At 41.7% G+C, this 19,093-nt stretch overlaps 1 protein-coding gene across 1 annotated transcript in view; it reads right to left on the bottom strand.

Annotated features, from left to right (window-relative positions):
* Window positions 1-19,093, bottom strand: part of LOC139418156 (protein turtle homolog B-like) — a 175,387-nt gene that overhangs the window by 64,872 nt on the left and 91,422 nt on the right. Inside the window, exons 5-6 of the mRNA XM_071167387.1 lie at window positions 9,651-9,768; window positions 3,411-3,552 (exon numbers count right to left, since the gene is read on the bottom strand). Of these exons, the coding sequence (XP_071023488.1) occupies window positions 3,411-3,552; window positions 9,651-9,768 (260 nt within the window). The remainder of the gene's footprint in view (window positions 1-3,410; window positions 3,553-9,650; window positions 9,769-19,093) is intronic.

The following is a 19,093-nucleotide window of genomic DNA, read 5'->3' as shown; positions in this document are numbered from 1 at the left end:
CTATTTCGGCTCGCTTGCTGCGTGTATTGTACACTTGTTATTACGGGTCTCGTCCCGTGTATTGTTGTGCATTTGTTACTATGGGTCTCGCCCCGTGTAGTGTATTGCGGGACTCGTCCCATGTATTTATTAGAGGTTTAACCTCGCTCTTTTGTTTGGGTTACATCCCTCTGTTTTTGTATACGTGTTTGTTTTGGGCTTCGTCCCCTTGCCTTTCATGGCATGTGATATTAACCCCCTATTACGTATTCCTGCGTCTGTCTCCAATCATTTATTCAACGTGACATATAGCTTGTTAAATACTGTACATTTTCTAATATCATTGTGTATTAATACCATTGTCTCAACTTCCCTGAGCTCCAATAACAAACTGCCTCATATTGAAACAAGGGCTCTTCCCTTGTCTCCCTCCCCATCTCCCTCCACTTAAACATTTCATTCTCTGGGAGTGTGGAGGTTGAAAAAGTGTACAGGCCACGCATGAGTGGATGTGGGATTGCTGGGGGCTAGGTGGAAGTCCCGTAATCATAGCTAGTGGAGCGTGGAACGGCACAAGCACTGTGTCACTAGATATTCCTGTCACTAGATGTTCCTGTCACTGGGGACAAGGAGGGGTGGTGAAGAAGAGGTGGTGTTGGTGAGGGGGTCCTCTATCTATTGCCTTCTACCTTTTTCCATCACTATCTTTCTTTGCTTACTGTCTTTCTGTCTCCATTGTGGTGACACTGTACATACCGTTCTCACTTTCTTCCTTCCACATTCCTTGACTTTGACTCACTAATTTTCTCTATCTTCATTCTCTTATGTACCTCCTTCCCGACCTCCCTCTGCTTCAGTCCAACTCTTTTCCATCTGACTGTCTATATTCATTCCTACTTTGCTTAGAGGTACATGTTACACTGTGCATGTACCTCTTTACCTTCCTCTTTCAATCTTATTCAATACTCTCTTCCCCCTCTCTCTACCCTCCCCCCTCCCTATTTATATATCAATTCCCGTTGTACTTGATCAAATATTTTCAGTCAGTTATGAATACTAGGCCTGGTTTCACAGATTTCAGTGTTCTATTGTTTCCAGTACTTGTCTTATATTATCTCCAATGTATCGTCCATGTCAAAAACCTGTGAAATCTGACCTTCTTGTTGAGTATCTGTATATTTTTATAGGAGTGGTTAAAACATGCTAATAACGGTCCTCTGAGTACATCAAAACAATGTATATCCCTCAACTGGTATGCATGCAATCCAGCCCTTCGAGTTTTCCCTGACTTAAAGGCTTTAATTGCATCAATGAGCTCCTCCTCTGTAAATTGGCCTTCACATGGGTCTTTCTGTACAGCTGTTAATTCTACATTATTAATAGAAATGGAGGAGACTGAAACGAAAACATATGCTTAAAGTACTTTGCTTCCTCTTTCAAAATATTGGTGACTGTCGTTTGTAACAAGTTTCAGTTCATTATTTTTGGTAGCATTTCTATGTTGAAGATTAAAAAATTATTTGGTGCATTTTTCCCCATCTTCCATCCAGTTTGCTTTATTTTTTAGAATATATTACACTCGGTTTTTCTTCAAAACATTCCTCCAGTTCTTTTTGTTTTTCCTCTAATTTATTCTCTACCTCTCTAGTACAGTTTATGTTGCTGTCTATCTGTACTGTTAGTCCATCTACTTCCTTTGTTAATATGAACTCTTTTGACCTATATTGCTTTTGTTTTAAAGATGAGTATTGCATGGCCCTTAAAAGGACATTTAAAAGTGTCACATAACATAGGTACAGCAGATCCCTTTATTGTATGCCAGAAAAGGTCTGTCTTGGTTAAAAACAAGTAGTCTTACAATAGGCTTTGATTACATTGCCAATATCCTCGCCCACTTGAATTCTGAAAGAGCAATAATTATGCAAATTAATTGATGGTCTGACCGCATTCTGTCCCCTATCAAAACCTTTTACTTTTGGGGGAAGTGAGAATGACATAAGAAAGTAGTGAAGATTACTATCTTGATTTAGCCTATATACAGTACCAGTCAAAAGTTTATATTTTTACTTTCTTCTATATTGTAGAATAATAGTGAATACCTCAACTATGAAATAACACATATAGAATCATGTAGTAACCAAAAAAGTGTTTAACAAATCAAAAATATATTTGACATTCTTCAAAGTAGCCACGCTTTCCCTTGATGCTCACCAATCCGGGGGCTCTGGCTTTGTTTGACCAACCCTGTCAGGCAGGCTCAGACTCGAGAGGGCAACGCTGCTTTAGTGGGTCTCTGACCGCGTTTATTTTCTGTTTTGGCTGAGTATAGACACTACTTGCAGTAAGCCTATAAAACAGATAGAGATAACAGATCCTTAGTGTGTTGGTCACTCAGGTGGGTGTCTAGGATATAGGGTTGGCGACGGTTCCATCGTGATAGGACAATAAATAAATAAACTATATTGTAATTTATTTTAAAATGCATATCCCATATCTGCATAAAATTGAAAACTCTGTCACAACTCCTGCTCGCAGACACACATGGGCTCTGGCTTTTGCAACCAAATTCACTTTTTCACTCAACACACTTTTTCAATCACACAAACACACACCCCATCTTCCACCACATGTACATACCCACATACTGTGCCTTCGATGTCCTCTTGTTTGCGGTGTTTTTATTTCTATCGTGTGATTCCTGCCTAATTTCAGGCTTTTGAGTACGTTTGTGTTCCAGTTCCTTATTTGAAGATGTATTTAATGAATTGTACTTTATTTTAATGCTATCTTATTTATTTATAAATACTATAAATAGAAAGTTAACTACAAATTATTTGACTACATTCCCTATCTTGAATGTTATAGTGCATTTGAATTGTATTTCTTTATCAGTTGTATTTTCCTTTTTATTTGTATTACAATCCCTACCATGGATAGTGTTCGGTGTTCGGTATTATCAAGTATTGATGGCAAACCTCCCTTGCACTCAAGTTTTTTTCTGTCACCATGGTGGGTTACTGCAGCTTGTTTGACACTATTTCAGGCACTGCTGTTATGCTATCACAGGGCATCTTAATTCCATGTGAGGAGAAAGAAGTGCACAATAATGCAGGCAACACAATAACTAATACTCTCTCTGTGCAAGGGTCTAAAATGAGATTACATGATCAGGTTGAGAGTTCCAAATTCATTGTGTATGTGCGTCAGGGCGGAATTTTATTTGAGTTCTTCTTTCTCTCAAATGTTACTGCGTGCTGTGACTGCACAAGGACAATGAACAAACAGTTCTGTAAGTGGTGGTTGGTATACACAATTCACACTAAACAAAGCATCACAAAACTCATATTTAATGTGTCCCCAGTTGTACGGCATGTGTTTAGGGTGGTGGGGGATAGGGGATGAAACAGTAATGAACCCGATCATAACTTTACTTCTTGAAGAAGACGTTGTCATCCTCCCAGAACCAGGTGTAGGTGAGGTTGCCAGGGTAGGCCTCGGCCAGGCAGTCCAGCTTGGCGGCCTGGGATATGTTCACCGTCAGATTCTGGGGAGGGGAAACGATGAACGGTGGCCCTGGAGGGACACAAAGCATAAAACAACGGCAATTAGTTACATTCACTTTTTTATTATTATTATATTTTTTTTAACATGTACTCAAACACATTCAAAAGGACAAGATATGAGAAAAAAAATACAGTCCAATCATCCGCCGAACCAGACCCCCTTGCTTTAGCTCACATAGCATTTCGTTCCCTTACAATTTTAGTAAGTTCCTCAGTAAACCAAGGGTTCTCTCTGCCCTTAATCCTGCATTTTTTTAAAAAGGGGCATGCATGCCTATTGCATACATCCTGGAATTGTCACGGATCCCCCTGGTACTGCTGCTCATTCCATTCACCAGCTACGGAAGTCTACGTCACCAGCTTTCTAGGCTTCACTGAACTGGATCATTACCACCAACCCCGGACTGTCTTCGTCTCATTACACACACCTGGTTCCCATTCCCCCTGATTAGTATGTTATATATATATATATAAAAAAAGAAATGTCCTCTCACTGTCAATCACATTTATTTTCAGCAAACTTAACATGTGTAAATATTTGTATCAACATAACAAGATTCAACAACTGAGACATAAACTGAACAAGTTCCACAGACATGTGACGAACATAAATGGAAGAATGTGTCCCTGAACAAAGGGGGGGTCAAAATCAAAAGTAACAGTCAGTATCTGGTGTGGCCACCAGCTGCATTAAGTACTGCAGTGCAACTCCTCCTCATGGACTGCACCAGATTTGCCAGTTCTTGCTGTGACATGTCACCCCACTCTTCCACAAAGGAACCTGCAAGTTCCTGGACATTTCTGGGGGGAATGGCCTAAGCCCTCACCCTCCTATCCAACAGGTCCCAGAAATTCTCAATGGGATTGAGATCCGGGCTCTTCGCTGGCCAAGGCAGGACTGACATTCCTGTCTTGCAGGAAATCATACACAGAACGAGCAGTATGGCTGGTGGCATTGTCATGCTGGAGGGTCATGTCAGGATGAGCCTGCAGGAAGGGTACCACATGAGGGAGGAGGATGTCTTCCCTGTAATGCACAGCGTTGAGATTTCCTGCAATGACAACAAGCTCAGTCCGATGATGCTGTGACACACTGCCCCAGACCATGATGGACCCTCCACCTCCAAATCGATCCCGCTCCAGAGTACAGGCCTTGGTGTAACGCTCATTCACTCATTTTTGCCAGTCTTGTCTGGTCCAGTGACATTGGGTTTGTGCCCATAGGCAACGTTTTTGCCGGTGATGTCTGGTGAGGACCTGCCTTGCAACAGGCCTACAAGCCCTCAGTCCAGCCTCTCTCAGCCTATTGCGACAATGAGCACTGATGGAGGGATTGTGCGTTCCGGGTGTAACTCGGGCAATTGTTGTTGCCATCCTGTACTTGTCCCGCAGGTGTGATGTTCGGATGTACCGATCCTGTGCAGGTGTTGTTACACGTGGTCTGCCACTGCGAGGACGATCAGCTGTCCATCCTCTCTCCCTGTAGCGCTGTCTTAGGGGTCTCATAGTACGGACATTGCAATTTATTGCCCTGGCCACATCTGCAGTCCTCATGCCCCCTTGCAGCATACCTAAGGCACGTTCACGCAGATGAGCATCTTTCTTTTGGTGTTTTTCAGAGTCAGTAGGAAGGCCTCTTTAGTGTCCTAAGTTTTCATAACTGTGACCTTAATTGCCTACCATCTATAAGCTGTTAGTGTCTTAACGACCGTTCCACAGGTGCATGTTCATTAATTGTTTATGGTTCATTGAACAAGCATGGGAAACAGTGTTTAAACCCTTTACAATGAAGATCTGTGAAGTTATTTGGAATTTACAAATTAACTTTGAAAGACAGGGTCCTGAAAAAGGGACATTTAGTTTTTTTGCTGAGTTTATGTGCCCTCTGTTCCCCATTGTCCTTGTCGGTTTTTGTTCCCATATCCGTTGGTCTCGTGAGTACCTCTGCTTTGTTGTTTCGGCTTTCGTGCTACGTGTATTGTGCACTTGTAATTTTGGATCTTGTCCCGTGTAATGTTATGACAGGTCTCGTCCCGTGTAATTATTAGAGGTTAAACGTTGCTCTTTTGTTTGGGTTACATCCCTGTGCATTTTATATACACTACCGTTTAAAGGTTTGAGTTCACTTAGATATTTCCTTGTTTTTGAAAGAAAATAAAAATTTTGTCCATTAAAATAACATCAAATTGATCAGAAATACAGTGTAGACATAGTTCATGTTGTAAATGACTATTGGAGCTGGCAACAGCTGATTTTTAATGGAAAATCTACATAGGCGTAAAGAGGCCCATTATCAGCAACCATCAATCCTGTGTTCCAATGGAACTTTGTGTTAACTAATCCTAGTTTATCATTTTAAAAGGCTAATTGATCATTAGAAAACCCTTTTGCAATTATGTTAGCACAGCTGAAAACTGTTGTCCTGATTAAAGAAGCAATAAAACTGAACCTTCTTGGTCAAATAGCCTGGATATGTGTTGGGTTATTGTCCTGTTGAAAAACAAATGATAGGCCTCCTGGGTGGCGCAGTGGTTAAGGGCGCCAGCTGTGCCATCAGAGTCCCTGGGTTCGCGCCCAGGCTCTGTCGTAACCGGCCGCGACCGGGAGGTCCTTGCTTTTTTCCCTCTATTCCATACCCATAACATGATGAAGAGTGGTACTCAGTGATGTGTTGTGTTGGATTTGCCCCCAAAATAATGCTTTGCGTTCAAGTGGTGAAGTTAATTTCTTTGCCACATTGTTTGCAGTTTTACTTTAGTGCCTTATGGGGATGCATGTTTTGAAATATTCTGTACAGGATACTTCTTTTCACTCTGTCATGGAGTAACTACAATGTTGTAGATCCATCCACCGTTTTCTCCTATCACAGCTATTAAACTCTGTAACTGTTTTAAAATCACCATTGGCCTCAGTGAAATCCCTGAGCAGTTTTTTCCTCTCGGGCAACTGAGTTAGGAATGACGCCTGCATCTTTGTAGTGACTGGGTGTAGCGATACACCATCCAAAGTGTAATGAACAAAAATATAAATGCAACATGTAAAGTGTTGGTTTCATGTTTCATGAGCTGAAATAAAAGTTCCCAGAAATGTTCTAAATGCACAAAAAGCTTTTCTCATAAATGTTGTGCACAAATTTGTTTACATCCCTGTTAGTGAGCATTTCTTTGCCAAGATAATCCATCAACCAGACAGGTGGGGCATATCAAGAAGCTGATTACACAGCATGATCATTTTACAGGTCCACCTTGTACTGGGGACAATACAAGGCCACTCTAAAATGTGCAGCTTGGTCACTGACATGCTGGAGAAGTGTGCTCTTAACGGATGAATCCCGGTTTCAACTGTAGCAGGCCAATGGCAGACAGCGTGCATGGCGTCATCTGGGCGAGCGGTTTGCTGATGTCAACTTTATGAACAGAGTACCCCATGGTGGCAGTGGAGTTATGGTATGGGCAGGCATAAGCTACGGACAACAAACACAATTGCATTTTATCAATGGCAATTTAAGTGCACAGAGATACCGCGAGGAGATCCTGAGGCCCATTGTCGTGCCATTCATCTGCCTCCATCACCTCATGTTTCAGCATGATAATTATTTATTTATTTATTTATTTATTTCACCTTTATTTAACCAGGTAGGCTAGTTGAGAACAAGTTCTCATTTGCAACTGCGACCTGGCCAAGATAAAGCATAGCAGTGTGAACAGACAACAACACAGAGTTACACATGGAGTAAACAATTAACAAGTCAATAACACAGTAGAAAAAAAAGAGAGTCTATATACATTGTGTGCAAAAGGCATGAGGCGAATAATTACAATTTTGCAGATTAACACTGGAGTGATAAATGATCAGATGGTCATGTACAGTTAGAGATATTGGTGTGCAGAAGAGCAGAAAAGTAAATAAATATAAACAGTATGGGGATGAGGTAGGTAAAATTGGGTGGGCTATTTACCGATAGACTATGTACAGCTGCAGCGATCGGTTAGCTGCTCAGATAGCAGATGTTTGAAGTTGGTGAGGGAGATAAGTCTCCAACTTCAGCGATTTTTGCAATTCTTTCCAGTCACAGGCAGCAGAGAACTGGAACGAAAGGCGGCCAAATGAGGTGTTGGCTTTAGGGATGATCAGTGAGATGCACCGGCTGGAGCGCGTGCTACAGGTGGGTGTTGCCATCGTGACCAGTGAACTGAGATAAGGCGGAGCTTTATAATGCACAGCCACATGTCGAAAGATCTGTACACAATTACTGGAAGCAGAAAATGTCCCAGTTCTTCCATGGCCTGCATACTCACCAGACATGCCACCCATTGAGCATGTTTGGGATGCTCGGATTGACGTGTACGACAGCGTGTTCCAGTTCCCGCCAATATCCAGCAACTTTGCACCGCCTTTGTAGAGGAGTGGGACAACATTCAGCAGGCCACAATCAACAGCCTGATCAACTGCATGAGGCAAATGGTGGTCACACCAGATACTGACTGGTTTTCTGATCCACGCTCCTACCTTTTTTTTTATGTATCTGCGACCCACAGATGCGTATCTGTATTCCTAGTCATGTGAAATCCATAGATTACGGTCTAATACGTTTATTTCAATTGACTGATTTCCTTATATGAACTGTAACTCGGTAAAATCTTAATTGTTGCATGTTGCGTTTTTAGTTTTGTTAAGTGTAATAACCTTACCATGCTCAAAGGGATATTCAATGTCTGATGTTTTTATTTTTTATTACCCATCTAACAATAGGTGCCTTCTTTGCGAGGCATTCGAAAACCTCTGTAAAGAATCAGTGTGTAGCGGGTCGGACAAAGTCAGGCGCAGGACACAGAACTGAGTAAAAACTTAACTTTACTCGAAATAAACCAACAATAAAATTCCCCACTGGGAAACACACCAGCTCACAGAAGTACTGACCACTTCACAACGAATAAACACGCACAACAACCATGGGGAAAACAGAGGTTAAATAATGAACATGTAATTGGGGATTTGAAACCAGTGTGTGTAAAACAAAGACAAAACAAAAGGAAAATGAAAACTGGATCGGCAATGGCTAGAAGACCGGTGACGTCGACCGGCCGAACGCTGCCCGAATAAGGAGAGGGACCGACCTCGGCGGAAGTCGTGACAACCTCCCTGGTCTTTGTGGTTGAATCTGTTTGAAATTCACTGCTTGACTGAGGGACCTTAGTAATTGTACGTGTGTGGTAGAGAGATGAGGTAGTCATTCAAAAATCATGTTAAACACTATTATTGCACACAGAGTGAGTCCATGCAACTTATTATGTGTCTTGTTTAGCACATTTTTACTCCTGAACTTATTTAGGCTTCCCATAACAAAAGGCATTGAATACTTATTGACTCAAGACATTTCAGCTTTACATTTTTTATTAATTTGCAAACATTTCTAAAAACATAATTCCCCTTTGACATTATGGGTTATTGTGTGTAGGCCAGTGACACAAAGTCCATCCTCCTCCTTAAGCCAGCTTGGTGATTTTGGCTGGCAGCCTAATATGGTAGTTCTGATCCAGAGCCCAGGGCCTGAGCCTCTAACAGGGGAAGGATTCTTATCTGCAAACCCACTGTGTGTGGGTGTGTATGGGTGTGTGGGTGTGTATGGGCGTGTGTGTGTGTATGGGTGTGTATAGCAGGGGCACAACTGGAAACGCTGCCTGCTGCAGATTTGCTTAGTTGATCTGGTGGCGATCGGATTCAGTGGCTTTCCAACAGGGACACCAAATTACCATAATCCCTATCCCCAGAGTCATTTGCCAATAAAAATCCACCACCTTTAAAACATGCATCATCAGACAGACAGACAGACAGACAGACACAGACAGACAGACAGCTTGTTAAAGCCTTGATCCTCAGACATGCTCCATATGGCAGCCAATTAGCTCCTGTAGTGGTAGACCACACACACTTACACGTCTTCCTGCACATGCACATATACCCAGCAGAGAACGAACACAAAGACACACATACTGTACATGTCGACTGATATACACACCTGCCCACTGCTGCACGTAGGTATACATGCACTTACTTACATCCACACACAGACACAAACACACAGACGTTGAGTTGTGGTGAGGCTACCTTGGACAAGCAGGCGTGTGGTGTGGACAACCTCCCCCTGGATGCTGTAGGCTCGGCAGGTGTATGCCCCTCTGTCCTCGCGGCTGACCAACAGCACCGTCAGACTCCCATCAGACACCTGGGGAGGGAGAGGACACCATAAAATAATAATTATTGATTGAATACTGTACTTTCTGATTTTACTTCCTGGCATAGGGTACCACCAATATGGCCACCGGTCCACTAATCAGGGAACATTGACTTAAATAGGGATTGACATTCTAGAAGAGATTCTATGACTGACATTGGACACTCACATTCCCTTCCATATTTTGGATCACTATCTGTACAACAATAAAGAACTGCAATTGGCACTAAATAACACCCATGTTACAAAATACAAAAGCCCATGTTCTGTTGTAGGCTAGCCTGTGTTGGGTTGGTGTGGGCTTGGTGTGGCCTAGCCTGTGTGGGCTTGGTGTGGTCTAGCCTGTGTGGGCTTGGTGTGGTCTAGCCTGTGTTGGGTTGGTGTGGGCTTGGTGTGGTCTAGCTTGTGTGGGCTTGGTGTGGTCTAGCCTGTGTTGGGTTGGTGTGGTCTAGCCTGTGTTGGGTTGGTGTGGGCTTGGTGTGGTCTAGCTTGTGTGGGCTTGGTGTGGTCTAGCCTGTGTTGGGTTGGTGTGGGCTTGGTGTGGTCTAGCCTGTGTTTGGCTGGTGTGGGCTTGGTGTGGTCTAGCCTGTGTTGGGCTGGTGTGGACTTGGTGTGGGCTAGCCTGTTTTGGGCTGGTGTAGGCTAGCCCCTGCTGGGCTGATTTTTGAATTGTTTATTTCACCTTTATTTAACCAGGTAGGCAAGTTGAGAACAAGTTCTCATTTACAACTGCGACCTGGCCAAGATAAAGCAAAGCAGTTTCGACACATAACACAGAGTTACACATGGAGTAAAACAAACATACAGTCAATAATACAGTAGAAAAATAAGTCTATATACAATGTGAGCAAATGAGGTGAGATAAGGGAGGTAAAGGCAATAAATAGGCCATGGTGGCGAAGTAAATACAATATAGCAATTAAAACACTGGAATGGTAGATTTAACAGTAGATTAGTGTGCAAATTGGTGTGGGATTGGTGGGGGCTAGCCTGTGTTGGGCTGATGTGGGATTGGCGGGGGCTAGCCTGTGTTGGGCTGGTGTGGGATTGGCGGGGGCTAGCCTGTGTTGGGCTGATGTGGGATTGGCGGGGGCTAGCCCGTGTTGGGCTGGTGTGGGCTAGCCTGTGTTGGGCTGGTGTGGGCTAGCCCGTGCCCACCGAATACTCAAATTGGGCCAATGGGGTCATGTTTTCTGGGAATAACCACTGGACCAGGCATTTAACCAGTTGTATCATTACATCATATAATACATAATTTCTTATGAGTGTAACTATTAGTGTTATCGTTTTATATGTATACATGTATGTTCATGCATGTACCAATTAGCACTACTCACCTAGCCCCTTGTGGGATAAATAGAGCAGAACTGACACTTACAGCATATAACATAAAGACTGTAAATTACACACTACTCAAGCAATACATAAACCATGGCTGCCACATAGTGCTGTCACTGTGAGAAATTAATAATCTCTCTCTCATTTTCAAGAGTACAGGATGGGACAGGACTTGTTGTCCGACAAGAAACAACATTTAGGAGATCAAGTCACACTACACTACTTCCATAGTGGTGCAACACACATCCTGAGCAGAAAGCTAACTTTGTCAATCTCACTGTAGCCATTCATTAATTACTTTTGACAAATTCCTAAATCATTCCACAGTTATTTATGTTGTAGTTGTAAATGAGAACTTGTTCTCAACTAGCCTACCTGGTTAGTTACCTGGTTAGTTAGTAATGTTATGTACAGACAGTGGTTTTTACAAAGCCATTTACTCAATAGAGCCAGAGTCATTGATTCTCACATTCTCCCCCTCAAATCTAACGGACCAATTAAAGGGCAAGTACAGTGGTCTTGATATCCATATGAAATCATTTCTAGATAACATTAATAGATCACCCAGATAATAGGAAAAGTTTACCCACATGTGTTACTGTACATGTGGTAGACGTGTTACTGTACATGTGGTAGACGTGTTACTGTACATGTGGTAGACGTGTTACTGTACATGTGGCACATGTGTTACTGTACATGTGGTAGACGTGTTACTGTACATGTGGTATATGTGTTACTGTACATGTGTTACTGTACATGTGTAACATGTGATTAGAGGTCGACCGATTATGATTTTTCAACGGCGATACCAATACGGATTATTGGAGGACCCAAAAAGCCGATACCGATTAATCAGCCGATTTTTAAAATTAATTTCTTTGTAATATTGACAATTACAACAATACTGAATGAACACTTATTTTAATATAATACATCAATAAAATCAATTCAGCCTCAAGTAAATAATGAAACATGTTCAATTTGGTTTAAATAATGCAAAAACAAAGTGTTGGAGAAGAAAGTAAAAGTGCAATATGTGCTATGTAAGAAAGCTAACGTTTCAGAACATGAGAACATATGAAAGCTGGTGGTTCCTTTTAACATGAGTCTTCAATATTCCCAGGTAAGAAGTTTTAGGTTGTAGTTATTATAGGAATTATAGGACTATTTCACTCTTGTGAAATAGTCCTGTGTATTTCATTAACCTTTTACTATTGGATGTTCTTATGGGCACTTTAGTATTGCCAGTGTAACAGTATAGCTTCCGTCTCTCTCCTCGCTCCTCCCTGGGCTCGAACCAGCAACACAATGATAATTAGCGCGCGCTAATTAGCTGGCCATTTCACTTTGGTTACACCAGCCTCATCTCAGGAGTTGATAGGCTTGAAGTCATAAACAGCGCAATGCTTGACGCACAGCGAAGAGCTGCTGGCAAAATGCACAAAAGTGCTGTTTGAATTAATGTTTACGCGCCTGCTTCTGCCTACCACCGCTCAGTCAGATACTTAGATACTTGTATGCTTGTATGCTCAGTCAGATTATATGCAACGCAGGACACGCTAGATAATATCTAGTAATATCATCAACCATGTGTAGTTAACTAGTGATTATGATTGATTGTTTTTTATAAGATAAGTTTAATGCTAGCTAGCAACTTACCTTGGCTTACTGCATTTGCGTAACAGGCAGTCTCCTTCTGGAGTGCAACGAGAGAGAGGCAGGTCGTTATTGCGTTGAACTAGTTAACTGTAAGGTTGCAAGATTGGATCCCCCGAGCCGACAAGGTGAAAATATGTTGTTCTGCCCCTGAACAAGGCAGTTAACCCACCGTTCCTAGGCCGTCATTGAAAATAAGAATGTGTTCTTAACTGACTTGCCTAGTTAAATAAAGGTATAATTTATTTTTTTAAATAAATAAAAATCGGCAAATCGGCGCCCAAAAATACAGATTTCCGATTGTTATGAAAACTTGAAATCGGCCCTAATTAATCGGCCATTCCGATTAATCGGTCAACCTCTACATGTGATACTGTACATGTGGCACATGTGGTACTGTACACGTGGCACATGTGTTACTGTACATGTGGTACATGTGTTACTGTACATGTGATACATGTGTTACTGTACATGTGATACATGTGTTACTGTACATGTGATACATGTGGTATAGCGAGACCAGGTCGACAGACGTAGTAGTAAGTGAGATGTGGTGTGTGTGTGTGTGTGTGTATGTCTGCATGTGTATGTGTGCTTGAGTGAGAGTGTGTTCTTCCCACGCAACAGTCACCTTTAGTTCCACCAAAGACTAACAGTACTTTCAACAACCAATCAACCACCTGTTACCCAAAGAAAAAGCGGGCCATTTGACATCACCATCTTACATTACTAAAAGAAATACAGAAATAATGAATATATTTATATGGAGAGAACACACTCCACTACCACCCTTCTTCAATGCATAATGTGGCAGAGGTGTACCATAAGCTTAGCCAGAAAATCCTCTGAGAACGCGCACAGACTGACGGGGACTGTGGACTCAGCAAACATTCAGTCAGACTAAAAGCCGTACAGTATAATAGCCGTAATTTAACGGAGGGTTTAAAAAAAGACAACACATCAACAACAAAAAGAATGTTAAACACGCCAAATGCCTCGTGGGAAAATGAGGACAGACAACAAACAGATTTAAGTTAACTTTTTTTCTTCTGGTAAAAAGGGTGAAATTAACTCATGAGATTTGTTTTTGTTTTTCTGGTTTAAACGGATAAACAAATTGATAGGATTAGAATTTTTCCAGTAAAATGGGGGAGAATAGTCAAGACCCCTTAATTCGATATTTTCTTAAACAGCCTGTCAACTGTTTATAAATACTGTTCTGTCCATAAATGTCCGCTGCACTATTCAACAGAACAGCTACGTATCTCCTTAAGCACTACAGTGCCTTGCAATGTCTTCACATTTTATTGTATTACAGTGGGATTCAAATGGATTTAATTGTAATTTTGTCAACAATCTACATAAAATACTCTGTTTATGTCAAAGTGTAAGAAATATTCTGTTTAAGATAAATATAAAAATGCATAATTAATATAGTCATTGCATAAGTATTCAGCCCCTTTATTTAGGCAAGCCTCAATGAGTTAGGAGTAAAATGTGGTTGAACAAATCACATAATAACTTAGATTGGCTCACTCTGTGTCAAAATCGTTATAAGGAGTAGACCAAGATGCAGCATGGTATGTTTCCATCCTTTATTTTGGAATAGAAAACTTCAAAGAACAAAAACAACAAAACTAACAAACGAAACGTGAAGCTAGAATAATGCTCACAGGCAACTATACATAGGCAAGATCCCACAAAGCACAATGGGCAAATGGCTACCTAAATTTGATCCCCAATCAGAGACAATGATAAACAGCTGCCTCTGATTGGGAACCATACTAGGCCAACATAGAAATATAATTCACCTAGATAACCCACCCGTAAATCACAGAGTGTGACACTCTGTGAAATAATAGGCATTGGGATGATTTTTTATGACAAACCCTTCCTCTTTCCCCCATAGATACATACAGTAGGGGCAATACCAAAATAATGTCAGTGATCTAATGATTCTGTCTCTTCGTAGCAAAGTCTGCAGAGGTGAGATGGTTGTATGCCCCATATAAGTTGCACTCGGAAAGTATTCCGACCCCTTCACTTTTTCCATATTTTGTTACATTATAGCCTAATTCTAAAATGGATTAACTAGTATTTTTCCCTCATCAATCTACACACAATACCCCATAATGACACAGCAAAGACATGTTTTGGGGGGAATTTTTCTAGATTTCTTAAGCAGAACAGAAACAAACAGAAATATAACATTTACATAAATATTCAGACCCTTTAAACAGTACTTTGTTGAAGGACCTTTGGCAGAGATTACAGCCTCGAGTCTTCTTGGATATGACGCTACATGCTTGGCACACCTGTATTTGGGGAGTTCCTCCCATTCTTTTCTGCAGATCCTCTCAAGCTCTGTCAGGTTGGATCTCCAGAGATTTTCAAATCAGGTTCAAGTCCGGGCTCTGGCTGGGCCAATCGAAGGACATTCAGAGACTTGTCCCGAAGCCACTCCTGCTTTGTCTTGGCTGTGTGCTTAGGGTAGTTGTCCTGTTGAAAGGTGAACCTTTGCCCCAGTCTGAGGTCCTGAGCACTCTGGAGCACGTTTTCATCAAGGATCTCTTTGTACTTTGCTCCGTTCATATTTCCCTCGATCCTGACTCGTCTCCCAGTCCCTGTCGCCGAAAAACATCCCATCAGCATGATGCTGCCACCACCATGCCTCAGAACTTTGAACGTTTCTTCAGGTGCAGTTGCAAAAACCATCAAGCACTGTGATGGAACTGGCTCTCATGAGGACCGCCACAGAAAGGTTAAGTTCATTAGAGTTAACTGCACCTCAGATTGCAGCCCAAATGTTTTTTGTTTTACCTTTATTTAACTAGGGAAGTCAGTTAAGAACAAATTCTTATTTTCAACAACAGCCTAGGAACAGTGGGTTAACTGCCTTGTTCAGGGGCAGAATGACAGATATTTACCTTGTCAGCTCAGGGCCTCGATCTTGCAACCTTTCGGCAAAGGAACCACTACTAAAGGACACCAATAATAAGAAGAGACTTGCTTGGGCCAAGAAACACAAGCAATGGACACCGGTGGAGTCCAAATTTGAGATTTCTGGTTCCAACCTCTGTGTCTTTGTAAGATGCAGAGTAGGTGAATGGATGATCTCTACATGTGTAGGTCCACCGTGAAGCATGAAGGAGGAGGTGTTATGGTGTGGGGGCAATTTTCTGGTGACATTGTCAGTGATTCATTTAGAATTCAAGGCTCACTTAACCAGCATGGCTACCAGAGCATTCTGCAGTGATACACCATCCCATCTGGTTTGCGCTGAGTGGGACTATCATTTGTTTTCAACAGGACAATGACCCAACACACCTCCAGGTTGGGTAAAGGCTATTTGACCAAGAAGGAGACTGGTGGAGTGCTGCATCAGATGATGCCTCCACAATCATCCGACCTCAACCCATTTGAGATGGTTTGGGATGAGTTGGGCCGCAGAGTGAAGGAAAAGAAGCTAACAAGTGCTCAGAATATTTGGGAAGTCCTTCAAGACTGTTGGAATAGCATTCCAGGTGAAGCTGGTTTAGAGAATGCTAAGTTTGTGCAAAGCTGTCATCAAGGCAATGGGTGGCTACTTTGAAGAATTGAAAATATATTTAGACGTTTTTAAGACTTTTTTGGTTACTACATGATTCCATATGTGTTATTTCACATTTTTTAACAATGTAGAAAATAGTACAAATAAAGAAAAACCCTTGAATGAGTAGGTGTGTCCAAACTTCTGACTGTAAAGTATTCAGACCCCTTGACTTTTTCCATATTTTGTTATGTTACAGCCTTATTCTAAAATGTATTAAATTGTTTTTTCCCCTCATCAATCTACACACAATACCCCATAACGAAAAAAAACAAATCAGATTTTTTGAAAATTTGGTTAATTTATTCAACAACAAAAAAACTGAAATATCACATTTACATAAGTATTCAGACCCTTTACTCAGTAATTTGTTGAAGCATCTTTGGTAGCGATTAAAGCATCAAGTCTTCTTGGGTATGGCACAACAAGCTTGGCACATCTGTATTTGGGGAGTTGGCATTCAGGCCAAAGAGTTCCATCGTGGTTTCATCAGACCAGAGAATCTTGTTTCTCATGGTCTGAGAGTCTTTAGGTGCCTTTTAGCAAACTCCAAGTGGGCTGTCATGTGCCTTTTACTGAGGAGTGGCTTCCGTCTGGCTACTCTATCATAAAGGCCTGATTGGTGGAGTGATGCAGAGATGGTTGTCCTTCTGGAAGGTTCTCCCATCTCCACAGAGGAACTCCAAAGCTCTGTCAAAGTGACCGATCAGGTTCTTGGTCACTTCCCTGACTAAGGCCCTTCACCAATTTCTCAGTTTGGCCAGCTCTAGGAAGAGTCTTGGTGGTTCCAAACTTCTTCCATTTAAGAAAGGGAAAGGGGGGTACCTAGTCAGTTGTACAACTGAATGTCTTCAACTGAAATGTGTCCTCCTCATTTAACCCAAGCCCCCTGAATGATAGCGGTACGGGGGGCTGCCTTAATCAACATCCAAGTCTTTCGACGCCCGGGGAACAGTGGGTTAATTGCCTTGCTCAGGGGCAGAATGACAGATTTGTACCTTGTCAGCTTGGGGATTCAATCCAGAAACCTTCCGAATGATGGAGGCCACTGTGTTCTTGGGGACCTTCAATGATGCAGACATTTTTGGTACCCTTCCCCAGATTTGTGCCTCGACACAATCCGGTCTTGGAGCTGTACGGACAATTCCTTCGACCTCATGGCTTGGTTTTTGCTCTAACTTGCACTGTCAACTGTGGGACCTTATATAGACAGGTGCCTTTTCACATGATGTCTAACCAATTGAATTTACCACAAGTGGACTCCAATCAAGTTGTAGAAACATCTCAAGGATGATCAATAGACACAGGATGCACCTGATCTCAATTTTGAGTCTCAAAGCAAAGGGTCTGAATACTTATGTAAATAAGGTATTTATGTTCTTTATTTTTAATACAAAAATACAAAAACCTGTCTTCGCTTTGTCATTATGGAGTATTGTGTGTAGATTGATGAGGAAACTAAATATTCTTTAAAATGACTAAAACAAAATCAAAACTGTATAGAAATGATAATAGACCTACATTTATACAAGTTTATTGACTGGGTCCAGCTCACTAATAATCACCTAAATGTAAACAGTCAGGGATTATTGGAAATTCCAAAAATGATGTTTAAAGGACTATCTTTTGCAAATTTTGACGGCAAGGAAATATAACCAATTATCAGAGCGGGCCCCCCGGATCTCGTTGAAGACCAAATGTGGCCCCCCGGGCAAAATTAGTTTGACACCCTTGATGTACAGCAATATTTCAACCTTTTCTGTGATTTTCAAGCAGATTTTCCTTCACTTTGAAAATGTGAAGTAGGTTGTGGGTCGGTAGGAAAATGTTTCAGTTTAATTCCTTTTTAGATGTAGTGTAGTTTTAAGGCAGCAAAATGTCACAACTTTGCAAGGGGTGTGTATATAGACTTTGGCTGGCGACTTGTATGTAGGATCTATAGGATTATCCAATCAGGTGTGAGCGTTTCATGTGTAGCTGGTTCAGCTTCAACCCCCACCTGGCTCACTAGTCTTTGACTTATAATCTTTTAATACAATGTTTCCCCATTCCAAAATGACCCCATGGCATGCTCCCTACCCCTATGAACTTCGTGGTATGGTAAATCTGACAGGATTGGATGGGTGGTGGATGTAAGTAATATGGCACAAAAGGGTGGATGAAATGTAAAAAGAGGATGAACGAGTGGAAAGGGAAGATGGCTATGTAGCCCTAGAGGGGAGGAGGAGGACAAAAGAGGTAGTGAGTTGTCTCTTCCTGTTTGTAACAGGTCACAGGAGATGAGAGTGGAGGCTGCAGCCATGCAGTCCTCAATCAGAGGGCCCACATAGGTAAAGAGATGGACGACTAAGTCTACCTTGAGGGGGTCTTACAACTGGGAAGAGGGAAGGAAAGCAGGAAGTGTGTGTAAATAGTCTAAAGCCTTAAAGAACTGAAAACTGCTGTTCACAAATGCTCTCCATCCAACCTCACTGCGCTCGAGCTGTTTTGCAAGGAGGAATGGGAAAAAATTTCAGTCTCTCGATGTGCAAAACTGATAGAGACATACCCCAAGCGACTTACAGCTGTAATCGCAGCAAAAGGTGGCACTACAAAGTATTAACTTAAGGGGGCTGAATAATTTTGCACGCCCAATTTTTCAGTTTTTGATTTGTTAAAAAAGTTTGAAATATCCAATAAATGTCGTTCCACTTCATGATTGTGTCCCACTTGTTGTTGATTCTTCACAAAAAA

Source organism: Oncorhynchus clarkii, chromosome 10 (genome assembly GCF_045791955.1).
Source record: "Oncorhynchus clarkii lewisi isolate Uvic-CL-2024 chromosome 10, UVic_Ocla_1.0, whole genome shotgun sequence".
Classification (NCBI taxonomy): Eukaryota; Metazoa; Chordata; class Actinopteri; order Salmoniformes; family Salmonidae; genus Oncorhynchus; species Oncorhynchus clarkii.
The sequence above is the reverse complement of the archived record's forward strand: the minus strand, read 5'-3'. Positions and strand labels throughout refer to the sequence as shown.